This window comes from Cololabis saira, chromosome 16 (assembly GCF_033807715.1).
Source record: "Cololabis saira isolate AMF1-May2022 chromosome 16, fColSai1.1, whole genome shotgun sequence".
NCBI classification, from domain to species: domain Eukaryota; kingdom Metazoa; phylum Chordata; class Actinopteri; order Beloniformes; family Belonidae; genus Cololabis; species Cololabis saira.
The window spans coordinates 28,913,629-28,937,214 of NC_084602.1; the positions used below are offsets into that span (position 1 = coordinate 28,913,629).

General features: G+C 43.0%; 1 protein-coding gene across 7 annotated transcripts in view; it reads right to left on the reverse strand.

The window, feature by feature from the left end:
- The window catches only part of runx3 (RUNX family transcription factor 3), a 52,302-nt gene extending 30,210 nt beyond the window's left edge, over positions 1-22,092 (reverse strand). For 2 of the 7 annotated variants that reach the window (XM_061744177.1, XM_061744176.1), the window contains exons 1-5: positions 21,861-22,091; positions 21,391-21,492; positions 3,067-3,308; positions 2,239-2,395; positions 661-765 (exon numbers count right to left, since the gene is read on the reverse strand). In XM_061744177.1, coding sequence (XP_061600161.1) covers positions 661-765; positions 2,239-2,395; positions 3,067-3,308; positions 21,391-21,448 — 562 coding nt within the window. In that variant the 5' untranslated portion in view covers positions 21,449-21,492; positions 21,861-22,091. Of the gene's footprint in view, positions 1-660; positions 766-2,238; positions 2,396-3,066; positions 4,347-21,390; positions 21,493-21,664; positions 21,729-21,860 lie in introns of those variants that run through there. The other 5 variants (XM_061744178.1, XM_061744172.1, XM_061744174.1 and 2 more) reach the window with 5 other exon arrangements.
- Between the last annotated feature and the right edge of the window lie 1,494 nt (positions 22,093-23,586).

Below are 23,586 nucleotides of genomic sequence, written 5' to 3' on the forward strand. Positions count from 1 at the left end.
AGGTAGGGGTGTGAGGAAAAGGAGGAGGACACCACTGAGTCCAGCCACCTGCGGCTTGGAGACTTACTCAGCTCCTCTTAGTGGTCTTGGGAAATGCATTAATATGCTTGACTTTCCTCTGACTGGGCCTTTTCCTCCTGCCTCGCACACACAAACCTGCACTGCTGTTCTAATAAAAACAATCAACTGCTCTACCTTCATTCTCGAGGTTTACCAGAGCCACTACGTGCTCTAAACCCAGGCTTTAACAAGATCTGACATTTCATCTTAACCCCAAACCCATGCATGGTTTAACCCCAAAATTTAATCGTGAGAAAATGTGGATTATTGCACTTGTGATTGTGTGAACTGATTTCATTTTTTTTTTTAATCTTCCCCCAACCGCAATGCCATAAATGCAAAACACCCACACATGCACCTCTCCCTTACCTACACGGGCTACATGAGCATCACTTTCAAAACTGCTCTGGAGATGTGACTGTGCAGCACGCACATGTCACCACAATGCACCCTAGAAATGACTGTGTGTGTGTGTGTGTGTGTGTGTGTGTGTGTGTGTGTGTGTGTGTGTGTGTGTGTGTGTGTGTGTGTGTGTGTGTGTGTGTGTGTGTGTGTGTGTGTGTGTGTGTGTGTGTGTGTGTGTGTGTGTGTGGTACTGACTGCGCGGTTCCCGAGGTCCGTCCACGGTGACTTTAATGGCGCGGTGGTAGGTGGCCACTTGCGGGGGTCCCGTGAACACGGTGATGGTCAGAGTGAAGCTCTTTCCTGCAGCGCAGCCACAACAGATACAAAAATAATTAAAAAAAAAAAATCAGGACACTTCATTGCATTTGTCGTTTTAGTTCAGAGTCAAATCTGCTTTCGTCCCGCTGAATTAAACTAAGACTTAAAAAAAAAAAAGACTGGCGCCAATTCTGCAGACAGTCCGCCCTCGGGTGCGATTTGGATTATTGAGAGAATATATTCCAGATAGCACCAAACAATATTACAGCAAAAGTCTCTTTTTTAAAAAAGTATCTTGAGCACATCTGCATGAAAAAAAGAACATGCGTGAGAAAGATGATAATCCTGAGAAAATGACGTCTTTTGTTTGAAAAACAAAATGCGTCTGATGACTAAAAAAAGAACTGTGGAAATAAAAGGTGGGCTACATAAAAAATGTGAATAATAATCAGATTTTCCTTCGATAAAATCACAGGTCATTTGACGTTGAAGGAAACAGGCCAGAAACGGCTGCGTGAAGAATAAGAAAAATAAAAGCCTTGTCCGCTTGAAGATTCCCGTCAACAATTGGGCTTTTAAACCATTTTTAGTTGAGGACAGTGAGTTATTTATGCATTAACATTGAGAGGTTCTGATTTACTCGATATAGCACAAAAATGTCAGTCAGCAGGCCTGAGCTTTAACCACAACATCCTGCAAACAGACTTGCTGATGTATGAATTTCTATTCAGCAATTAAACGCAACACCCATGATAAATATTACGCATCTATTGGAGTTAAAGCTGTATCGGCTGAATATTTATTCTAAACAAGGGGCTGGGATTATTTCACAAATTGCCCCAGGACATAAATTGCGAGGTGGTTTCTTTTCTTTTCTTTCTTTTTTTTCCACGCACATCCTCCGACCTCCACCATGTGGATAATTATTTGTATCCACTTGGATTAAGAAAATTACACAGACACATTGTATCTGCGCACCGTGACGCAGGCCAGATGTTTCGGATGACACCCGTGGACGTCAGATGGCAAAATGCTGCCATTCGCCATATACCGACGACGAAATCATTTGCAGATGTTAGAAAGAGACAAAATGATTCAGCCTAAAACAGTCAGAAAACCGTTTCAAAGCTGCGCATTTGAAGGGGATGGATCTGGTTTTCCTATCTGCGCATCAGTGGAAATAATTCAGCGATTTAGTTTTATTATATATATTTTTTGTCCAATTTCACCCAAAAATTATTTTCTGCAAGTCCACTTAAAGTCACACATACACAGGATTACCATTAAACGTTTCTAAACGTGTGTCGTACAAGCACAGACTTCTCTCATTGTGTGCAAGGCCTAGATGCGTGTGTGTGTGTGTGTGTGTGTGTGTGTGTGTGTGTGTGTGTGTGTGTGTGTGTGTGTGTGTGTGTGTGTGTGTGTGTGTGTGTGTGTGTGTGTGTGTGTGTGTGTGTGTGTGTGTGTGTGTGTGTGTGTGTGTGTGTGTGTGTGTGTGTCAGGGGTCCAGCTCACCTCGCCCGCTCCTGCCCACGAAGCGCAGGTCGTTGAATCGCGCCACCTGGTTCTTCATGACGGCGGACGCGTTCCTGAGCTCGGCCGAGTAGTTCTCGTCGTTCCCGGCCATGACGGTGACCAGAGTCCCGTCGGGGACGTCGCCCAGAGCCACGACCTGCAGCCGGGGGAAGCACGGTCACTCCGGGTCAGCCCACATGCACACGCGGTGTAACTCACACTGCATCCTCCTCTCATCCGAGGATATTTACACACACATCTTTATACGCTTTAATCCCAAATAGCAGCAATAAACATCTTAGACTTCTGAAAGATAAACAGCCTCTATGTTGAATATTGTGATTAAAATGAAGTACAAAGGCCATATATTTGCACATGGGCGTATCATTGATTACCTGCTTGTATTTTATATTTTTTATCACATAATTTAGACAATAGATTGTTCATGAATGACACAAACCACAAGTATTTACCTTCCTTGTAGAACAAAACCAAAAAAATATATAGTATACTAATAAACGCGATTTCATCTCTTTCTGCGTCTTGATAGAGATCTATAATATGTAGCAATTCGTGCTCCGAATTAGGATGTTATTATTTTGAACCTCCCTCAAGGTCAAGCCAATTAAATCTAATCTGCAGATATGTGTTAATAATTGCAGAAACTTATATATAAATAAATGCAATGGCATGTCGGCCTATTGTGTGTCATGTCTTTGAATTTCGCAACTTTTGTCTCCTTCACACATGCATGTTATACAATTAGAGAATGGTTGTGTGCATCCTTAAAATGATTAAAAAAATAATTCGGATTTTGAGAAGTCTTACCTTGAAAGCCACGGGCAGCGTCTTGTTGCAGCGCCAGTGCGACGGCAGGACGGAGCAGAGGAAGTTGGGGCTGTCGGTCCGGACCAGCTCGCCCGCGTGGTCCGCCAGGACGTCCACCACGTTCCGGGTGTCCGGCCTGGCCCTGAGGGGCCCCGGCGTGGCCATGGCCCCGTTGCCGTCTCCGATCTTGTTGCAGGGGAAAGACGTGGAGGGCGGCGTGAACCGTCTGGTGGTGGGCGGCTCTACGGGAATATGCATCACAACAGCTTGGGTCAGTGCCACTTGACTGGGTCGCTGCAGGAGAGCACGGGGGGAAACTGCTTCTCTCTGTCGCTCTCTGAGTCTCTTTTGGTCTTTTTTTCTCCCCCCTCTCTTTCTTTCTGTCTCTCCTCCGGAGAGCTGGTCTCAGGAGTCCACCGTGAGCGCAAATGATGGAGGCGAGAGCGCCGTGGATGAGAAAGAGTAACGACGCGCGCTGAACACTGCTGCGTTAGATCATCTGAACATGATGTGTCAGTTGAAAAGCATAAAGGGGAATATTTTCACTATCTTCAGCAAAAAAAAGAAGAAAAAAAACCCAAAACAATGCACAAACGAAGTCACTCGGTGAAGTACCGGTCTTATGTAAGGCACAACTTGAAATGCCGCGTCTCCGCACAACCAACTATTTGCGCTTTCTCTCAAAATGTCAAAAAGAGTTGCGGAGTCCTCTAAAAGAAAGAAAACACCGAGGAGTGACAATATAGTAAACAGGTAATCCAAAAAGTTTGACAGTCCAGTTTTTCTTTCTAAACTTTTAAGAAATATCTGGACTAAAAAGCGAAATGAGCTCTCTTAGATGTCAACATGAAACCACTTTAACCGCCGGAGGAAGAAAAAAAAAAGAAGAGAAAAATCTACACTTAATTTTTCTCTCACTCGAATCTTAAGTCAAACTGTAGTTTTAGAGTACAGAGCCGTCCTGTTCGTGCGTAAAAGTTCTTGAAACCTTATCCCGGCTGGATCTTCCCACAAAAAAGCGCCGTGATTGTGGAGTCGGAGGGAATAAAGCTCCCGTCGCTCCAGTCGGGGTTCCTTTATAAGTTATCCTTAAACGCGGGGATACGGGGCGAGAAGGAGCCGGAGCTGGACAGACTGCAGAGTGCCGCGATATTATTTTACCCTAGTCATTTTAGTGTTTAGTGGTTGGGAGTGTGGAGATGATTTCCACCAATGACTCTGTTGGGTTGGGCTTTCAGAGACCAATCGCGCTCTGCGCTCCTGCTTCTGCAACCCTGCACTGTTGTCACACACGAGCTGAATTATTGATATATGGATTATCTGTGCTTTTTTTTCTCTTCTACTCCCTTGTACGTGTGTTCTTGTCTCCTGTAGTCAGAGGAAAATTGGGAGATTTAAGAGTATTTGGTTTTCTTAACAGATACATTGAACAAATATTAATATATATGGACTTTATTTGAATTTACGCGCTGCCTGGGATAAAAAGAAACTAAATGTTTTGCCGCATACAATGCCTATGAAGACATAATTACTCTCAGATTTCTTAAATTTAATCTATGATAATATAAAAGATGTAAAATCTTCAGTGCGTCGATCAGCTCTCATCATGCACCACCTTCACTTATTATTGCTTATAAATTACACGGTTTCAGAACATACAGGCCTATGTTTTTATCTTGTTTATTCATCTTGAAAAGCCAATATATCTAGCGGCTGCATTCCTCGTCTCCAAGTAAATAAAATCGTCATAAAGTGAAATTAGGGGTTTAAGACAGATCCTTATCATCTTAATTGACTGATCTGAATTAATAGGAAAATTAAAGCATCCAAGCAAAGGTCTATTTTTTTCCTTCTCTCCACATCAAACACGCAAGGAGGTAATCATTGTCTGTGCGTGTGAGCGTGCACGGGCGCGTGTGTACCACAGGCTGGATTTATTATAAACTTGAGAAGTTGAAGGTTGCATTAATTGACGGCACACCCTGCACACTCTGTCGCCATGCTGCTCTCTGACACTAGTTGGCGCATTTGCCTTTTCAAACGCCGTCGGCTCCGGCAGTCGGAGGCAGACATTTCACATCTGCAGAGAGACACTAACTTTCATCTGTGCACCGAAAAAAGTCGGAAGCATTAATTAAATTCAGCTTTAGTCCAAACAGTTCAGCGATTTGCGTTTGTGATGTGTCTTCAAAGCTGAAAGAAACATTTCCACACTGAACTACAATCAGGATTTTTTGCTGGAATCCTTGTAATCTTTACTGTCGACAGTTAAAATTACACAAAAAAAGAAAAGAAAAGGAAAATGTTTAAGCTATTTTATTGGTTTAACGAGACAGCTGTAGCTAATACTTCCAAGTCTAAATTAAAAAAAAGAACTAAATAAAAAATGAAAAACACAACAACCCCAGAATTAACTGTCTTCGAGTCCTTAATTGTAAATTTACAAGAAATTTCTCAAGCATATCTTTAAACACTCCACATTTACATAGTTAAGGATCTTCAGTACTGAGAGTTTGTTATTCATTAATTAGTATGTTAATTTTAGAGATGTAACAGGTGCAGAAACGAACGGGGAGGTTTCGTTTGGTTTTCATTTGAAAAAAAAAAAATCACTTTTCTTTAAACATTCAATGATTCAAACTAATTTATAGCCGATAATAAAATAGACAATTAAAAAGTCATCTGTACTTTAATTTAAGCGTATTCCAGATGCATTCAATCAATCGATGTGTCATTTTAACAACATTTTATTGGCGTGCACGCAGTTCTCCGTCTGTGCGGCGGTTTTTAACTTGTTTACTTGAACCAGAATAAATGGAGTGCACTTAAGTGGCGTTGGAGACATCGGTGTGTGGCTTCGGATTCTCCCCCTGACTCCCCCCAACTGTCGCATCAGAGCTGCAGGCTCGAATGATGGGAGCAAAAAGATACAAGCAAATAATGCACATCTCCACATTTTTACTAATCATATTCTGATATTTTATAACCTACGTTTGTTAAAATATTAAACTTTCACTCTTCATTGTCTTTTCATTGTTTTCACTTTTAATTTGGCATCGGAATTATTAACCTACTGTATGTCCCCCCACCCCCAGCATTTTGGTATCTTTTTTCTCTTACAATTGTGATGGATGCAAAGCAGCAGTGTTAATTAGGGATGTTGCGACTAAAGGGCTTTGTGCGTATATATATATATATATATATATATATATATATATATATATATATATATATTTATGAGGCTCCCAATCAGTGCGCCTTTACTTCATGTGAACATCATCGTTGCAACCCTAAATATTCATCTCTAATCAGATCAGTTATCATGTAGCTTCTATTTGCAGTTCTGCTGGACTGAGACAGTGACAATGAGGATATTTAAGTCGTGCTCCTGCTCGGGTTCATTATTAATATGCGACCACAGGTCCCGGCTACACCCCACTCAGCCGTAGCGTGCGCTCCGGGCGCCTGTCACATTTAGACCTCTGCATTTCAACACACAGTTTCTACGGTTTCAGCCGCACAGCCATTGAGGACAGAGCCCGCCATGCCCCTGAACGATTTTTAATGATCCGAGTGGGCTGAGCCTGAAATCAAGACAGAACTCCAGACGATATGTAACCCCCCCCTCTAAAGAAAAAGGCCTCAACATTTATGTTTCTCATCATTTCAAGGATACAATGAAAAGCGATCCCTTCAGATACAAATCAGTCAAAGTGTCCTAATCTGAGTTTTTCCGACCTGAATCGTGTGTGTGTGTGTGTGTGTGTGTGTGTGTGTGTGTGTGTGTGTGTGTGTGTGTGTGTGTGTGTGTGTGTGTGTGTGTGTGTGTGTGTGTGTGTGTGTGTGTGTGTGTGTGTGTGTGTGTGTGTGTGTGTTAGGGATGGGCGGTATGGACTAAAAAATGTATCACGATAATTACTGGCATTTATCCCGATAACGATAAAAATGACGATAAAAAAAATACTAATTCAACTCCACCTTTGTAACTATAAACCTATCTCATCATCCTTTCTTTCTTTCTTTCTTTCTTTCTTTCTTTCTTTCTTTCTTTCTTTCTTTCTTTCTTTCTTTCTTTCTTTCTTTCTTTCTTTCTTTCTTTCTTTCTTTCTTTCTTTCTTTCTTTCTTTCTTTCTTTCTTTCTTTCTTTCTTTCTTTCTTTCTTTCTTTCTTTCTTTCTTTCTTTCTTTCTTTCTGGCTCATTTCTTTCTTTCTTTCTTTCTTTCTTTCTTTCTTTCTTTCTTTCTTTCTTTCTTTCTTTCTTTCTTCCTCGCTCATTTCTTTCTTTCTTTCTTTCTTTCTTTCTTTCTTTCTTTCTTTCTTTCTTTCTTTCATCTTCCTTCCTTCCTTTATCGTTTTTACCGCGAGATGGCAATTTCTTACCGTGGGGAATTTTTTTGACGGTATATCGTGAACGGTAAAATATCGCCCATTCCTAGTGTGTGTGTAATCATGCCAAAGAGGATTCCCTGAAAGTACTACCAAAAACAAACAGATAAACTAATGTCGAGTCCCTTGCGTAAAACCCAAAGCCCACTTACATGAGCGTTCATGCGTAATGAGTCAGATTGTAAAGACTAATATGAGTATGAAGCCCATCAGCAGCCTTTGGGGTGTGTAAATGTATACCTGTCCCTAAATGCCACCCACACCGCTTTCAATGCCACTTAAAAGTCACTTTGAAGAAGTCTCGGATACGTGGAGCTCCCTTTAAAGGTTCGGCCTTTTTTTTTTTCTTCTTCTTTCTGAATTTGATCTATTAGTCTGTGTAAACTCCCTGGCTATTTTCAGCCTTAGCACACATAAGCCTTGGGATGGGTAGCTATTCATTTGGAAAAGGGGGCTATGGGGCCAATTAGGAATAGTTTGAGGTTCGGCGATGACATAAGACAAAGATTTCTATCTTTAGAGGAGCTGTGGCGGTCACACATTTCTGTACATTCACAAATTACAGGGCAAGCTTTGGCCCTCAACCCACCGAATGCATTCCTTCCGAAAAGTGTCTGCTCAAGTTTCAGCCGGGGGTTTCTGCTCGCTGGAAATATGAGTGTCCTGAATGGACAACTTCTATGAAATGGAGTTTTATCCCTTTCGGATTAAATTAGCTCTACGTTGGAGTTTGAGGTATTTTTTTTTATATATTTTTGTATGAATGATGAATTCTGTGGTGGCAGTGGAACGTCGGGCTTGTTTACCCCCGTCCCCTCCTTTCTTATCCCCCCTTTTTTATTTTGTTGTTGAAATGTAGCTTGCTATGAAATGGACTTTTTTCTGCTTGATATGACTGTCTGTGATTAGACTCCCAAGCATGATGTAAGTCACCAAAGCCATTTGTGCCAGTCCCCTCAAAGCCAAATCATATTCTAGCGTCAGAGTGTTTATATACACAAGTATGCTGGAGAAACCTTTAAACAACACTGAGTGGGTACAGACTGTTTGGCTTTTGGGCTCTCGCTGCTCTGATGGCTGATTCTTTCTCAAATTTTGATTACACAATGTGTCAGCACATCACAATTGGCAGCTATTTATGCCATTTTGATGTTCAGACAAGAAAATAGGAAACATATTGAGCAATTTTGATCATATAAATTTGTCTGTTACTTTTTCTCCATCAAGGTCATCTGTGTTAGTTTCAATGATGGGCGTCACACATTTGTGTAATCTGACTTAGTTTTGGCTCTTAATGTTCCTCAAATACTTTATCACAATTGAAATGTCTATATTTTTGCCTCTTGCAATACTCCTTTCCTATATCCAGTAACTCATAAGGGTGTCAGGCCCCAATTTCAGATCCTTGAAGGCGTTGAGAGCATATTTTATCTCAGGGAAGATAAAGAGAACGGTGACATTTCCAAAACCAGCACCTAAATTACTATGTAAGCATGATGAGCGGAGATGCAGCAGTCACCAGAGGAGACAATGAGCACATTCATCTCATGCATCTTTAATACTCTCTTTACATTTTATAAAAGGCACAGAGTGGAGCTGAGGGCTTATTAAAGCCTCCTGAATCAAGTGAACAGCGTAATGGCTGTTGGGGGACGACTGCAAAAGGTTTTTATTTCTGTCTGCTGAATGTAAATGGGCTTCTTAAAGACGCCCTCAGATATACAAAGCATGTTTCTAACACTTTCCAAATCCTCTAGAGCAATGGCAGAAGTCATTTCAATATATTTACTTAAACTGTGCTGTATTACAAGTTTAAAGAACTTCATATGAGTTTTTTTTAAATTAAAGCAGTTTTAGACTTCAAGGGGAAATATTCAACTTTTTTTTACAGCTACATTTAACTGTCAGCTATTACTTGTTTATTTTTTAAAAAAGTGACAGTTTTGAATTTACATTAGTAATATTTTCCCCATCAGATACATTTTACTATAAATATGTCAGAGATGACCTCTTTTGAAGTTCTCATCTATGGATTCAGGTGTATTGTGTTGAGCAATAACACCAGATTGATGGTAGCTCTAAAAAACATCCTACATTGCTCTATTAATCTTTGTTTAAGGCTAGTCTGCTCAAATTATGCAGTTTTGAAGAAAAAAAACAGAAACCCAAACCCAGATGTAGTCAAATGTTGCAACAAGATGCAGAATATGTTCATACGTGACACAAAAAGCATTTTTTTATACCCTATTATCTTTTACTCTGTAGGAACAAGCTGTAAAATTTCATACTATACAGCATCTAAATACTACAATCTGGCTGCATCTCAATAATAGATCTTTCAAGTCAGTTGATGACCTCAAAGTCATAGATAAATTAGTGTAGTGATTTAGTTTTGCACAACTTTTGACCAGCAGGATATCCAAGGCTGCAACTTCAAAGCTCGGTATCAGATCTTGAATAGCTCGCTAGGACTATGCCTTGTTCACAGACATTGTTAGACAACATTCAAAGCTGTCTAAAAACACTAACAAGATTGGTGGAGGTCTAAGAAAACAGGGGAATGGCACCCCAACACAAGACTGTTCATTGAGATGAGGTTCTTAGAGTCATCAGAACAGGATCTTTCTGGCATCCTCAACAAAAAAGTCGGCATCAAAGGTTCACAAATAACCTTTGGCTACAATGAACAAAGGTGGAGTGTGTTTGGAGGAAAAGGGATGTTGAATTTTGTCAAAGGACCACCTCACAGACTGTTAGGCACAAGGGTGAATGGAACATGCTTTGGGGTCTACGTTACGGCTAGAGGCAAATGTCACTGTGAGAGGAAAACATGGATACACCGATGTAGCAGCTAATTCAGGAAGCAAACATTGCATTGTCCATTACACATTTTTAAAAAGCTAAAGATGAAAAACTGAGCATTTCCACTACAGGATAATGATCCTAAACCCTGATGGTTTATGAGAAGCCAGTGATGTGAGTAAAGGCCTGGATTACACCTGCAGACATCTGCAAAGACAGCCATGGATACATAGCAGTAAAAGACCAGGATGTGTCCCGCACAAGCCTGGCAGATACGCTTTTACACTGAGATGCTCGACAACTTTCCTCAACAAGTGAGTCCACCGTTGATTCTTTTTGTCATCGATTAACTTCCTCCACTGAAACCAGCTCTGGATCAAATTTGAAACACTTTAAAAACATATGAATCGCATGTGGCAGACAGAACTTATTCTCCTGTTCATGGAAAAGGTCATATGGATGGGTTCAGTGGGATGGGGACGTGAACATGCTCAGACCCCTCTCCCAAACCCTCTCCATCGCAGTCCAATTGCACAACCCACACCCAAAGCAGGCCGGGGGTTGGGTCGGGGGGGGGGGCGGTGGCGGGACTCCCCGTAAACCTCAATGTCACGGTCGCTCCGCCTTCACATCATCCGTCGGGTACACTTACCCCGCGATGACAGTCAGCATGCTATGATGTGGTTCGCAGGCCTGTTTATTCTTTGTAAACCCACTAAAAGTAGAACTGGATGGCAAGCTCGCCAAAAGGCCCCACTGCTATTATAGGAGCTTTTTGCTTTGAGTTTTGATCTGGTGGGTTTGTAAATATGGCCCTGCCTTGCGGGCGGGGTACCACTTTTAGGCTATATTGTTTAGCTGACCTGAAGAAAAGCTTTTTGATAGTCGGGGGGTGATTTGTAACCGAGAGCCGATTGTAAAGATCCGATCAAAATTAATATAACGTGCGGCACTTCAGCTTGTGTATCCCACGAGGACATCGTCGTACACTCTTCATAATGCTGATGATGATAGACAAAGGACTAGAAAATGTATGAAGGCTCTGCTTTTATTCAAGTCAGTGAAGGACAAATTGTATTTTCTTCCTTTATTTACCCCTGCGAGTCAGAATAACTTTTAAATCTAAATGAGTCCCATAAATACATCAACTCCCCCATTTTTTTTCAGTTGTGGTTTTTAGTGTGAGCTATAATCATTTCTCATCTTTCTTTGTCTCTGCGTCTGTGTCTGTTTGTATGCATCAACACGCATACACAAATCCACACACACACACGCACGCACACACACACACAAATGCGCAGTGTTTCTCCTTTTTCTGGCGAGAGCTTCTGATGCAAGGAAGGCAATCTGTAATCTGTAGTAATTGCATGTTGCAGAAAAACATTTTTCCGCTGTGGTAATCGCTGCAATATGTGCAGTTGCTTTGCCAAAGTGACAGCACCCCCACCCCCTACAGACACACACACACACACACACACACAAGTATACACACCCCAGCTATCCTGACTCAATCTGGCTTTGCCAAAATGTGCTCTGCTGTAATTTTGTCGACTGCTCCTGAGGATGGCCGAGGGACAGATGGAGAACGTGACAAACAAATGCAGTATTGTGATTGCTAATGTCACACGCCCCCCCCCTCGTCCAAGCACCTGTGCAGCCGGGCTGCGTTCACCTCCCGCGACAGATTTCCAATTCCTACCAGCGGCAGTTTAACTGCCGTGCAGCCCCCGGTGCCAGCGCCGAGCCAGAGCCCAGCTGCCACACGCAGATCAGACGTCCAATCTTTTACAGCCGCCACATCAGTTCACTTCTGTCTCTCTCTCTTCTAACGGCTACCGAACAGGAAAAGCAGGTGACATTAACCCGAGTTCAGCTCTGATTCTTTTATTTGGGAAAAAAAAAATATTAACTGTAGTGTTGTGACAGTTTGCGGCTGAATCCTTTGATGAATATTTATCAAACCATAATCTACCGCTCACACCAGCAGCTACTCTGCTCTGTCGGACTGTGGCGCTGGCTTATGAGGTCATCACCAGTGAGACAGAGGGTAAACTACTAAAACAAGTAGACTTGACGTCGCAACACCTGAGCACAGAGCCTCTCTTTCTAGGCGTCATCGTTGCACAGCAGTGAAATCGTTACCCACTCCGTCATCACCCCCTTTGCCCGGCAGCACCCCAAAATATGTCAGCCCAGTTGGCCTATGTAACCACACACACCTACTAAAAGGACAAGTAATGCTCCGAGACATTTATAGATACACAGCGCAGACACCAAGATTGCAACCAGACAGTGTGTGCAAACCTTTTCCTCTCTGGGCTGCTACTCTGACTGCTGAAGCCATCCAACCTCCCAGCAGTTTAGCTTCCCTGTGTCTCTAATGGAGTCTCTCTGTCAGATCAAACAGCTCCCACTGACGAGGAGAGGAGGCAGATCGCAGAGCTGGAAGCCGTTCAGTCTGACAGCCCGAACACGTTTGACTGGCAACGCAGCCTGCGTGTGCTCTTCCATGGCTTGAGATCCCTCACAAATATAGTAGCGCCACCGGAGAGAGGGGAAGAGGGGGCGAAGAGCAGGGAGGGGGTAAAGCAGCCCCAGCTTGTCAGCTCAGAAAAGAAGTTGTGAGGCGTCCCTCTCACACAAAGTTAAAGCCCCACAGTTCCGTCCTCTCTCAAAATGAAATCGCATGTGAGACGAATATTAGGAAGTGCGCATGGCTTCCAGCAACCGCCGGGCCGTAATAGCCAAGCCTGTTAACCACATTTTCACCAGCAGACAATGCTTCTTTGTGCGTGTTGTGCGGCTGTCCCCCACTTGATGGAAGCCCTATGTGTTTGAAAGAAAAAAAAAAAAAAAACAATACTTGTAGTTGATTGAAATTGATGAAGAGGAAGTGTCACGTTTAAAATCTGGTTAATTAGTGGCACTCAGGAGGGGCGAGCAGGACGGTCTGCCCTCATTTAGCCCCATGGCAGGGAAGATCTTTGATGTGGTTACACATGGAATGCTGTTGTTCATTCCTCTCTGCAACAAAAGCCACATGTTTTTACTTTTTGGAGACGAGACCCTGTTACTTTGAACTGTGAAAGAACACGGTGAGGTATGTAACATATGACATGAATGGCATGAGCGCCACACCGAGAGAATACAAGTCAAACAGGACTCTGCCAACGAGGCATCAGGCCAACTGTATCGTCCTTAGTTGCACATTCAAATGGGTTTAAGAGGCCAATTCCCTCACTCTTCATCACTTTCTGTGCATGTATGGTACCACTGCACACATACATTCAAGTATAACCTCACGAGAACACAATCAGATACAAATGTTAGACAGTGTCTGTCCCTTTCAACTCTTTGTTGCTCTCTTGCACTTTTTTTGCAGGGTCATTTCAGGTTCTGGAGCACAGTCGCTTGCAAATGCACTTCAGAGAGTTTTCTAATACCGAATGTGCATTTATTTGTCGGTTTGGAGCATCAGACGCACAAGACTATTCCTAAGTCATCACAAAGTTTTGGTAGATGAAGCCTGAGCTCAGGGATGATTGGCTGACATGTGTCCGATGGCATTTTTCCTGGTGTCAGGCAGCTCCTCAGAGGTTCTGGACCGGCTCTCTGGCCTCCTTATTATGAGGAAACAAAGGGTGTGGTGACTCTCAGCCTGCAGGCCAAGGAGCTTTGGAAAGCACTTCAGCACATTATATTATAAAATCTCATAAATCTCAAATTTAACTCAGTAAATGTCAGTCATTCCAGCTGATAACAACTTAAATCAAAATAAATGAATCATTTCTAAATGTCACTCAGCCTCTTTGCAGTGGCTGCAGATAGTTAGCGTGTTTCATGCAGCTCTCTCCCTCTCTCTCTGTCTCTCTGTGCATGTGTTTGTACGTATGTAATTGGTGTTCTGGGGCTTGATTCTCAAGTTCAAGATTATACAAAATCAATCGGGGGCTAAAGCATCCCTCCATTCATGTCATTGCTTCAGTAGAGGACTTTTCCTAATTGTACTGCAGGAAACCACCCATGTCCTAAGCGACTGAACGTTTCCTCTCATCATCTCCGTATCACATGTACAGTTTAGCCGTATGCACATGGCGCACACGTAGCAAAGCAGAACGTTCCCCTCTTTGACTCAGAGCCCGAGGCGTCCATTGAGGTTCAGACTCTAATCCCTTGATTGCTGTGTTTAGGCCCCGCACGTCGCTACTCCACGTCAAGGAGGCCACAGCTAACGACGAGCTAATGACACAACGATGACAAGGAGCATTTGTAAACCCAATCAGCAGCCTCGAGTCTGGCTGACTGGTGATTAGGTTAATCAAAATCTGTACGGACTGGATGAGTGGCTCCCTGTCGGCCTCTTATTTCATCGCACTGATTAAAGGCTAAAAGTTGCGCTCAAGTCCATGTGACATAAATGTCTTTCTGCAAGGTTGCCAGTGTTAGCACGGTTAGCTGTCATACGGTGAGGGGGGGGGGCTACATAACTGAAGCCTGCCTGCTCAATTCTCAGAAGACATTTTCCTTGATTTCCAAAAGGTTTGTGAGTCTTATTCTGGGCCTCATTTAAATTACGTGAGCAGGAAATTGAGTAAGATTTTATCTTACGGGGGAAACTTTGGAAACCTCGGTGCTAGTGTAAGAAACAGGACCACAAGCAAAATAAGCTTTTTAACTCGAGAAATCATGTCTTGATCATTTTTTAGTGGATTCCGGTTGTATTTAGTCAGCATCTGGGTAATTCTGCCGGACTAAAGCACCAGGAGACCATAAACGAATCCTGACCAGCTATTATGATGAGGTCAGATAGCATTTAGAGGGGGGGAAACGTCACAGCTGTCATGTAGACATGCTGTTCTTCTCTGACTCAGCATTAAACTCCAGCAGTTACTCCTGAGCATGCGAGTGCGTGTGTGTGTGTGTGTGTGTGTGCGTGCGTGCGTGCATGCAGCCTATATGCACCATGGCCAGTCTGTGTGTGAGTGTCTGTGTACACCGCAAAGTTCCCTGTGGAGTTGCACTTGTGATGTCTGCGACCGTGAGAGCCGAAGACGGAGTGACCCAACTGCAGACAGACTATGGAGAAGAAGTGGAGGGGCCACTTCTGCTGCACAGCTGAGGGGAAATCCCTGGCATGGTGTTTCCTACTGAGCTAACACAGAAGTGAGCAGCAGCACGGTGGTGGCTCTCTGAAGTTTACTTCAGGACAAAACTGCATTTTACATTCACTAGTATGGTGTTCAATCGTCCTGAAAACGGGGCCCACACTGAATTAGCATTTGTGGTGAAATCCGATATGAAAATAATTACTTTAAAGGTCTTTAGCTGCTTTTTTTGTGTGTGTTTTTTGGGGGGCACCAGGACTTCCTGTTCTTGTATATTGAAGATGCTGCACGTGACGGCAAAATAATGACATTTTATCCTTGTTAGAATGCAAACAGTCATTTTCCCTCTTCGGTTTTTGCAAGTGCTGGACAGTTTTGACATAATGTACTGAATTCTGAGCTGGTAGAAAAGCTCTAAACTAAGATAACTGGCCGGCAGGTATTTCTGCACATTCAGTGCATCTTTCCATCTGACTCTTCTCAAGAAAGTAACTATTTCCCACTATGTCTAGTCACTTTTCAGATCATCTTTTAGTCATAACATAAAAAAACAGTAATAAAAGAAAAAAACACAATTAAGCGGCCCATTACTGACACAGTGACTCCTCTGATAGCTATTTGTTTGCTTTCAAGCTGTTGAATAGAAAACTAAAATCCTATTTTGAAGTGCTGCCTTCGCAAAAATTAATTCTTTGTGGTTAAAATGATGTTTGAAGGGAGTGAAGAAGCGACCCGAAAAACACTTTTAATTGCAACAGTGACAATTAAGTGTATATGTAAACAAGTTGAAGGAAAAAAAATCTTGGAAAAATAGAGAATCAGAAAAAAAACAACAAAAAAAAACACCCGTAGCCAGCAGCGTTCTCACATCCTATCATTATCTGCATTTTTCCTCCACCGTAATTAAGTTTTCTTTCTTTATTGCTTATGGGAAGGAGGATGGGCTATAAGGATGTTTTGAGCATGATTAAAGTTACTCATAATGAAGTGAAGATTCAGTCTCTGGGACAAAGTTTGGTCTGAGAAAAACAGTTAATTTAATTCTTTGATTAATGGTAAATTCACAGCTTTAGATCTGTGAAACGTTCACACAAGATTTAATAAAACCATCCTCTCTTCTATCTCATTTGGGAGGAAAAAATAAAGTTCTTCTGATATGTTTCTGAACATGTGGGATCTCCATAAGTGTGAGTCATTTTATAAGCAGTGGACCAGATCCATGCCAGCCCATTAAAGTCATTTGTGGCTTAGGATGCAACTTTAATGTTAAAAACAAAAGTGCGCAGCCATCGAGGGGTCTACTGCTTAGTCAGAGACAGTTTTCGCTTTTGTTCCTTTTGACTACACCAGAAAAGACATTACTGACAAATACTGGGAGGGGTCTAAAGAAAAAGTCTGTTTCCTCTGAGTCAAGCAAGCACCGCAGTCACAACTCTGTAACTGGAGATGAAGAAGCTGAAACTGTGAAGGAACGTTGAATTATTTGCCTCGTTCCCAGCTTTGCTGGAAATTACCATCAAATTCCAAGCCCGAGGAAATTGCTGCATAAATATATGTTAATAATACATATAACTGCTGCCAGTAATATTTGTGTTTTCATATAATCCCAGGGTTATAATAGGCTGTGGGGCCAGCCTGCGGTTTAGGGCGTAGGATTAAAACATGCCGGTAATTGAGTAAAAGAAAACTGAGAAGGGGGACTATTCCTTATTTTTAACCATCCACTGTACAGGATGAATGAGATCATTAAGGGTACAACAACACTTATGTGGACTGAATCATTTTAATGTAAGGTTTCATATGAAACATTATCGTCTTGTAAGGGGAAGCAAATTAGCTATAAAGAAATGAGTCATAGAAAATGAAAGAGCTTGTCCGGTTTGGGCATACAATTTTAGAAATCAAGCTGCAGTGAATATATATACAAGTAACGTTGGCAAATTTCCTTCCAATCATAGTTTGTTCCTGAAGGTGCCAGTTAAAGAAACTGGTCTAAACATCATGAACTCCTTTTACACCAGGACAGTTTTCTGTACCTTGTACCAACTATCTCTTTAATTATGATGATGGTACATATTAAATTCTTTTATGTATTTTTTTTTATGCAGACCTCAGATTGACTGTGTACAGCGAACATATCTGTAAGCTTCCATGTTCAATCAGATCAGAGTCTAAGTTGCATTGAGAGGGCCGAGTTTTCCCTGCGAGCTTGGCCCAACATCACATTCAGATCATATTCGTTCCAAACGAGATGCCGCTTCAGTTTACTTTCCTGGAGAATTATTTCCCCCTCCGTGAATGTTTGTTGAAACAAGTTGTTCAACCTTTCAGGCTTTTTTTTTTCTCTTCTTCTTTTTCTAAATCAGATAAAATGTTATGAAATAAATTCAGATTATCAGATTGGCTGCAAAGAAAGCTGGAACCTGTGGTTGCTTGCAGACCACCAGAAAATTGTATTTACAACTACACTTTAACCTTGACCCAAAGCAGGGTTGAGCGTGGCGTTTTGTAGCCAAAAGTGTGCGAGGGGGCGGCGGCAGGTTGAGGATCAGTCGACCAAATAATCAGCACGCCCTTCTGCGTTACTCTACCTGGAAGCGATTACACAGGCAAACCCTGAAAGTGTTCCCCATAACGTTGTGTTGACAAATGGTGAAAGCGGTGAGACGGACCAAAAAGTAAATAAGAGCCTCGAAAAACATTTACAACCCTAATCAAGTCCAGAGCCCTCTATCCAATATGTCTTCAGAGTTTTATAAATAGATATTATACTCTGCTAAATTGGAGACAGGGTTTCTCTGCTCGGTGCCTGGCATGAGTTTTCTATTATTTGCTTTCACTTAAAAATATTGAAACTCTTAATATCTGGTTACAGATTTCAGCCTGCTCAGCCAGTCCTCATGTTTTGGCGTCGCTCGGCGGCCTCACACTGAGCAGGATCTTGAAAGCGCTCCAATCCAGCAAGCAATTTAAAGAAGGAGGAAAAAAAAACAAACCGTTATGACTTGTTATTAATAAATTCAACAGAGGCCAACCATGTGCGATGTTTAATTTATAGTCTATTTTTCTTTTTTTGAGCTTCTGTTTAAGTTCTTTTTATTTGTCAGTGCATGTGGGGTAGAAATAGATCTTGATGTTATATCCTCGGAGGGAGATTTAGTTTTGATGCTCATAAAATGTCTTTTTTCTCAGACTGCGCATGTGTCTCTCAGGCTTGCCCCCTCCCTTACACTTGTACAACAAACCAGACCACCTCCCACAATCCTCCAAAATAACCTTGCTACAACTGTGGTGAGGCATGGCGCATTTCTCTCACACAAGCCCTCACTTCCATTCATGCAGTGCAATAAGCCAAACATATAAAACCATTCCCACCCTAATAAACCAGGGCTTTTTTCTCCCTGCCACAAAAGGAGCTGGCCCTGAAAGTGTAACTCTCTTATAAAAAAAAAAATAAAATAAAAAAAATTGTACCCTTGACTATATTGCAGCCTGCAGGGAACACAGTGGCCCTTCCATGTGGCGACAGGAAGCGAGCCAAACCCAGCGCGCAGGCCAAATCACAGCTGCTAGAAACCAGGTACCCCACTTCATGCAGAGGTTTATACAACTTTACTTCAACGGCTGGGGGGAAGTTTTTTACTTATTTATTTATTTTTTGAGTCTGCCTTCCTTTCTCTTTTTTGAAGTGTCTCAGAAAAGCTGCGCTCCGATCAAATAGTGGCCTCGCTCTGTGAGGGTTAGCAGGTGTAGCCTCATTGTGGTTATTATCAACGAGGTTCAGCAGCTCTGTGCGTCTACATCAGATTAACAGCTTGTGGAAGCAAAGTTCTGCTCGCTGCTGACTGCTTACAACCGTCAGGCGATTAGCACACAGAAGAAGGAGAAAAAAAAAAAGCAGAGTTAAAACAGCATGGGGAAAATGGTATCTCTTCCCTTTATGACTTAAATATTTCATATGTGCCTGTGCGTTTGTATTTGTGTGCATCTATGTGTGTGTGTGTCTCCCTGAGCTTCAGCGCAGGACTGAGGTTTCTGAGGTGAAGCATCCTCTCGCTTCTCACGCGAAGTGCATCTGATGTTGCATATCACTTGTGATGTGTTCTCTGTACCGATGGGCTTCAAATGTATAAAAGCCGCGAATACGACGGCGACGGGTCGACACTGTTTTGTTGTGCTGACGTTGAGACGTCGCCAGCGACTTTTTCTCTTTCCTCCACTCAAAAGGCATCACAAGATAGCACGAAGAGAAACCAAAAAAAAACAACAAAAAAAAAAACAATGTTATAGATCAGAATCATTATCTGCAAATGCATTTGCACACATGAATGAGATGTTGTTCACAGAATTATTTCCTGACTTCTGAGGAGTTGAAACCGGTATTTCCATGAGCCTCACGTCACACTGCATTAAAGTCAGAACCGGGGAAGGCAGACATTTAACAGTCTCCTTGATTCTCTGTAACCGTTCCTCTTAATTTCAGTTTGATTGGAGTCTGAAAAAGAAAACCTCGGCCAAATTGCTTTGCCTGTGTAATGCATGTTGTTAAACTAACCGCTGGGGTATTTTGCTTACATGAAGTAGTCCCAATTTGAAATGCTCTCAGATTGGACAGGAGGATTTAATGACTCTTGGCCTTTGTTCTCCTGCAGTTCGGTTTCAGTCTCCTGACAGAACGAATTTTAAAAGGATATTGCACATTCACTAATGATTTCGGTTACAGTTTTAAATGGTCGTCTCTCGTTTCCCCTCCTGACCTGCTGTCTCCCATCCCGCCTCACTGCTCTGGTATGGCTCAAAATCAAAATCAGGTCCTTTGCAGGCAAAGCGTGATAGGCGGCATGCATGAAACCTGACATTGGTGACACACTGATCTGGATACAGTGAGGAGATAAAGGGAGGGAGATCCAGCGGTTATAAAAAAAAAACCCAGAGGGGGGACGAGGGGGGCCCTGAGCCTTGTCATGAGGAAACTATAAATGCCTGAGTGTCTCTAGAAGCTGTGAGAACACTGGAACATCATCCCCTGTCACTGCGGTTCCAGCGAGGATATCAGAGGATTGTTCTCATGTGAGGCACAGATGTAGAGAGTCTGCGTCTGATTGTATATGTGAGGCTCCAGAGATTTTAAGATAAACTCTGCAAACAATTATGAAGTGGTAGTGCTTCTCCAATGGCTGTCTCTAATTAACACTGCTACAAGGCCTTAATTGGGAAAGGGGTTTTGTGTGTTTTCTGCTGGCTTTTAGCGGCTGCCTCGGTGGTTGTGAGAGGAACAGCGGAAATAATTGAATCCCCAGTTTGGATTAACAGTTTGAATGACAACACTTGCTACTTCATTTTTTTTTTGCATGTGCATTTGCTCACACCTAAAGGAATAAACCCAATGTTTTGTTTCTGAAATCAAGTAAAACTTCTCACACGCAGCGCAGGAGACTTTTAACTGTTTGCTAGTAAAAGCCGTCTGATTGGAATTGCCATGGTAACAAATGGTTTTCTTCGTTGGGGCTGGCGTTAGTCAAGTGCACTCACCTCACCACACAGACCAAAAGTACCTCCTGGAAGTAAAGCAATAAGAGAGCCTAATATGTTTTTCTCCTCCTTGCTCTTTTATTGTATTGCCGTGTTCCAGTAAAGCGCCTAGTCACATGGAGCCTGTGAGCTCGTATTCTCACCGAGAGAGCGCCGAGTTTCACTTGATAATGAATGTCTGTGGTGAGAATCCCATTATGGCGCTACTCCATCAAGCCTACAGAAAACACACAGGAACAGAGAGGACGAGGCCTTTATGGGCCGTATCAGTCGGCTTGGATCGGGGGCTGCTGTGCGGGGCAGATCCTCTTTTGTGAATCGTGTGTGTGTGTGTGTGTGTGTGTGAGGGAGCATGCAGAGATGAATGCATTCACACGTGTTGATATCAGTGCTTTTCTTGTTAGGAGAAAGAAACAGGAGGGTGGGCTGGTGTTGGGAGGGAAAGGGGGATGAATGGACAGGAGAAGGGAGGGGAGGGGAGGGGAGGGACAGCACTCACCTCTTAGCAGGCTGCTGTTGTAGTTGGAGAAGGAGTCAAAGATGCTGTTGGATGCCATGACAGGGGAGAGATGGGGATGGCACTGCAGTCAATCTCCGCTGACTTCAGAGAGAGGGGAGAGAAATCCAACATTGAAGCTCAGAAAACAACCGGCACCATAAAGAGACAAGCAATAAAGGAACAAAAAAAAACAAAAAAAAAAGAACACAAGAGGACAAAAAACTCCTGGAGCTCTGAGACCGTTTGCAACCAAGAATCTAGGGTTTGTGTCTACCACAGGAATCCCAAGCCACAAGCTTGCAGAGAGAGCAGCGGCATGTGTAGCACCAAGCACCAGAGACGTGGAGAGGAAAGGGTGAGAGACGGAAAGAAAAAGCAGAAACTTTTTGAACGTGGTTGAGTGAAAAAGCAAGTTGAACAGAGGCGGCGGCGAGGGCTATTGGTGTTTCCAGGTGTGGAGGCGGACTCACCTGGAGATGAGAGGGAGGGGGGCCCACCTTACGGAGCCCGGGTGATGGAGGTGGGCTGGTGGGGAGGTCTCTGGTTGTGGGGATCTGTCACGCAGCAGACTGATGGTCTGAGGTTAGTCCACTCGCCTGATTGCGTGGTCTCCCGCTTTCTCTCTCTTCCTCAGTGGAGGTGGCCTGACTGAAGCGTCAGTTAGTAAAAGGCTAAAAGCCACCGTCTCTCTGCATCCTCCTCGCCATCCTCCACACAGAGAGACACAGACACTCCCCTCCGTGAGTGGTGGAGCCCACGTCACATGTCACATGAGGTCACCGGGCCTCTCCCTCCCACCTACCTTCCCCTCCCTCCTTTCTTCTCCTATCGTCTTTGCCTTTTTCTCTTGGTTTCTCTTTTTCGAGTTGTACTTTCCATGCTTTTTCTTTGACTCTCCGTCTTCACTCTCACTTGTCATCGGTCATCCAAGTTTTGGAAACATTTTATTTTCCTTTTTGACTTCAAACGGAGGCGGCGGGCCTACACGACTGCAGCTCTCTGAGGTTTTACCGAGAGCTTTCAAACCGCCGTATAGGAGCAGCAGGAACATTAACATGCATTACCCCAACACGTACACGAGACCGGGGAGAAAAGGTTACAATGAATCAGATGAAGAGGGAGGAATTAAAATGAAAGATAGATGCAGCTTTTTGGTGACAGGAAAGCTTTGCCTCTCTAGCCGAACAACTGAGCATGTTGTTTTCTACTGTGTATTCATGTCCTGTGCTAGTTTTATGTTTGTCTGACTCACAGCACATCTGTGTTTGAAAGAAACCGTGGTTTTGGGCCCGCAAAACCTCCACCCTCACTTACCACTTGATAGTATCATAATCTTAGTCTGGTAAGAAACACTGCTGCGATGCTCCTCATCTCTCCTTTTCCTCTCAAGTGATACCTGGACTCTCCTTCTTTTCTCCTCCTTCCTTTTTATGCATCTTTTTTGCCCATCAGTTGTTCTTATATTCGCTCCTGACAGAAACCTCCACAGACCTCCACGATGTGAAGGTTCCTTTAAAAATGAGCTTGAGTTTCAAAGTTTCAAAGTTTTTTGTTTTTTTTGCTTTTGTTTTTATAGGTAAACTTCCTGATCCAGATATGAAAGAGATTTAAAAAGCAAAAAAAGCTATCCGTGCAACACTCGCCTCCGATGAAAGTGCAGAGTTAACCTGATTGTGGTTTTCACACTTTTTCATTTTCTAGGTTATTTTTAAAAGTGGAAAAGTTTTCACCGATGCGGCCACATGTGCAAGTTGTAGTGTCTCCTTGACGTGAGATAACGGCACCTTTTGTAACTTTTTAACTTTGCAACATAACAAACATAAACAGTCTAAAACCATAGTCATGAACCAGTTACTAACCCGTTAACCCGTTTTAAGCAGTTCGTCAACAGGCCGGTTGTTGCGACACAGAAGCTGCAGCCGTACCGTCACAGACACTTGCTGCGGGTCGCGTGAAGCTGACAGTGTTGCACTAGCACACGTGTGTGTCTCTGTTCATGTCTGTTTGTGTGTGTGAGAGCGTGAGTCACTGGCATTTGGAAAACCAGCGCTATCCGCACTTCCCCTGTCCTTTCTCCAGTCCCTGAGTGACATGCTGACCACGTCTGGCAACGGGACAACAGACCCAAACCACCGTCTGGTCACTCATGTGACCCAACTGCTTTCCCTGGAAACGTGAGTGTGTGCGTGCATGTGT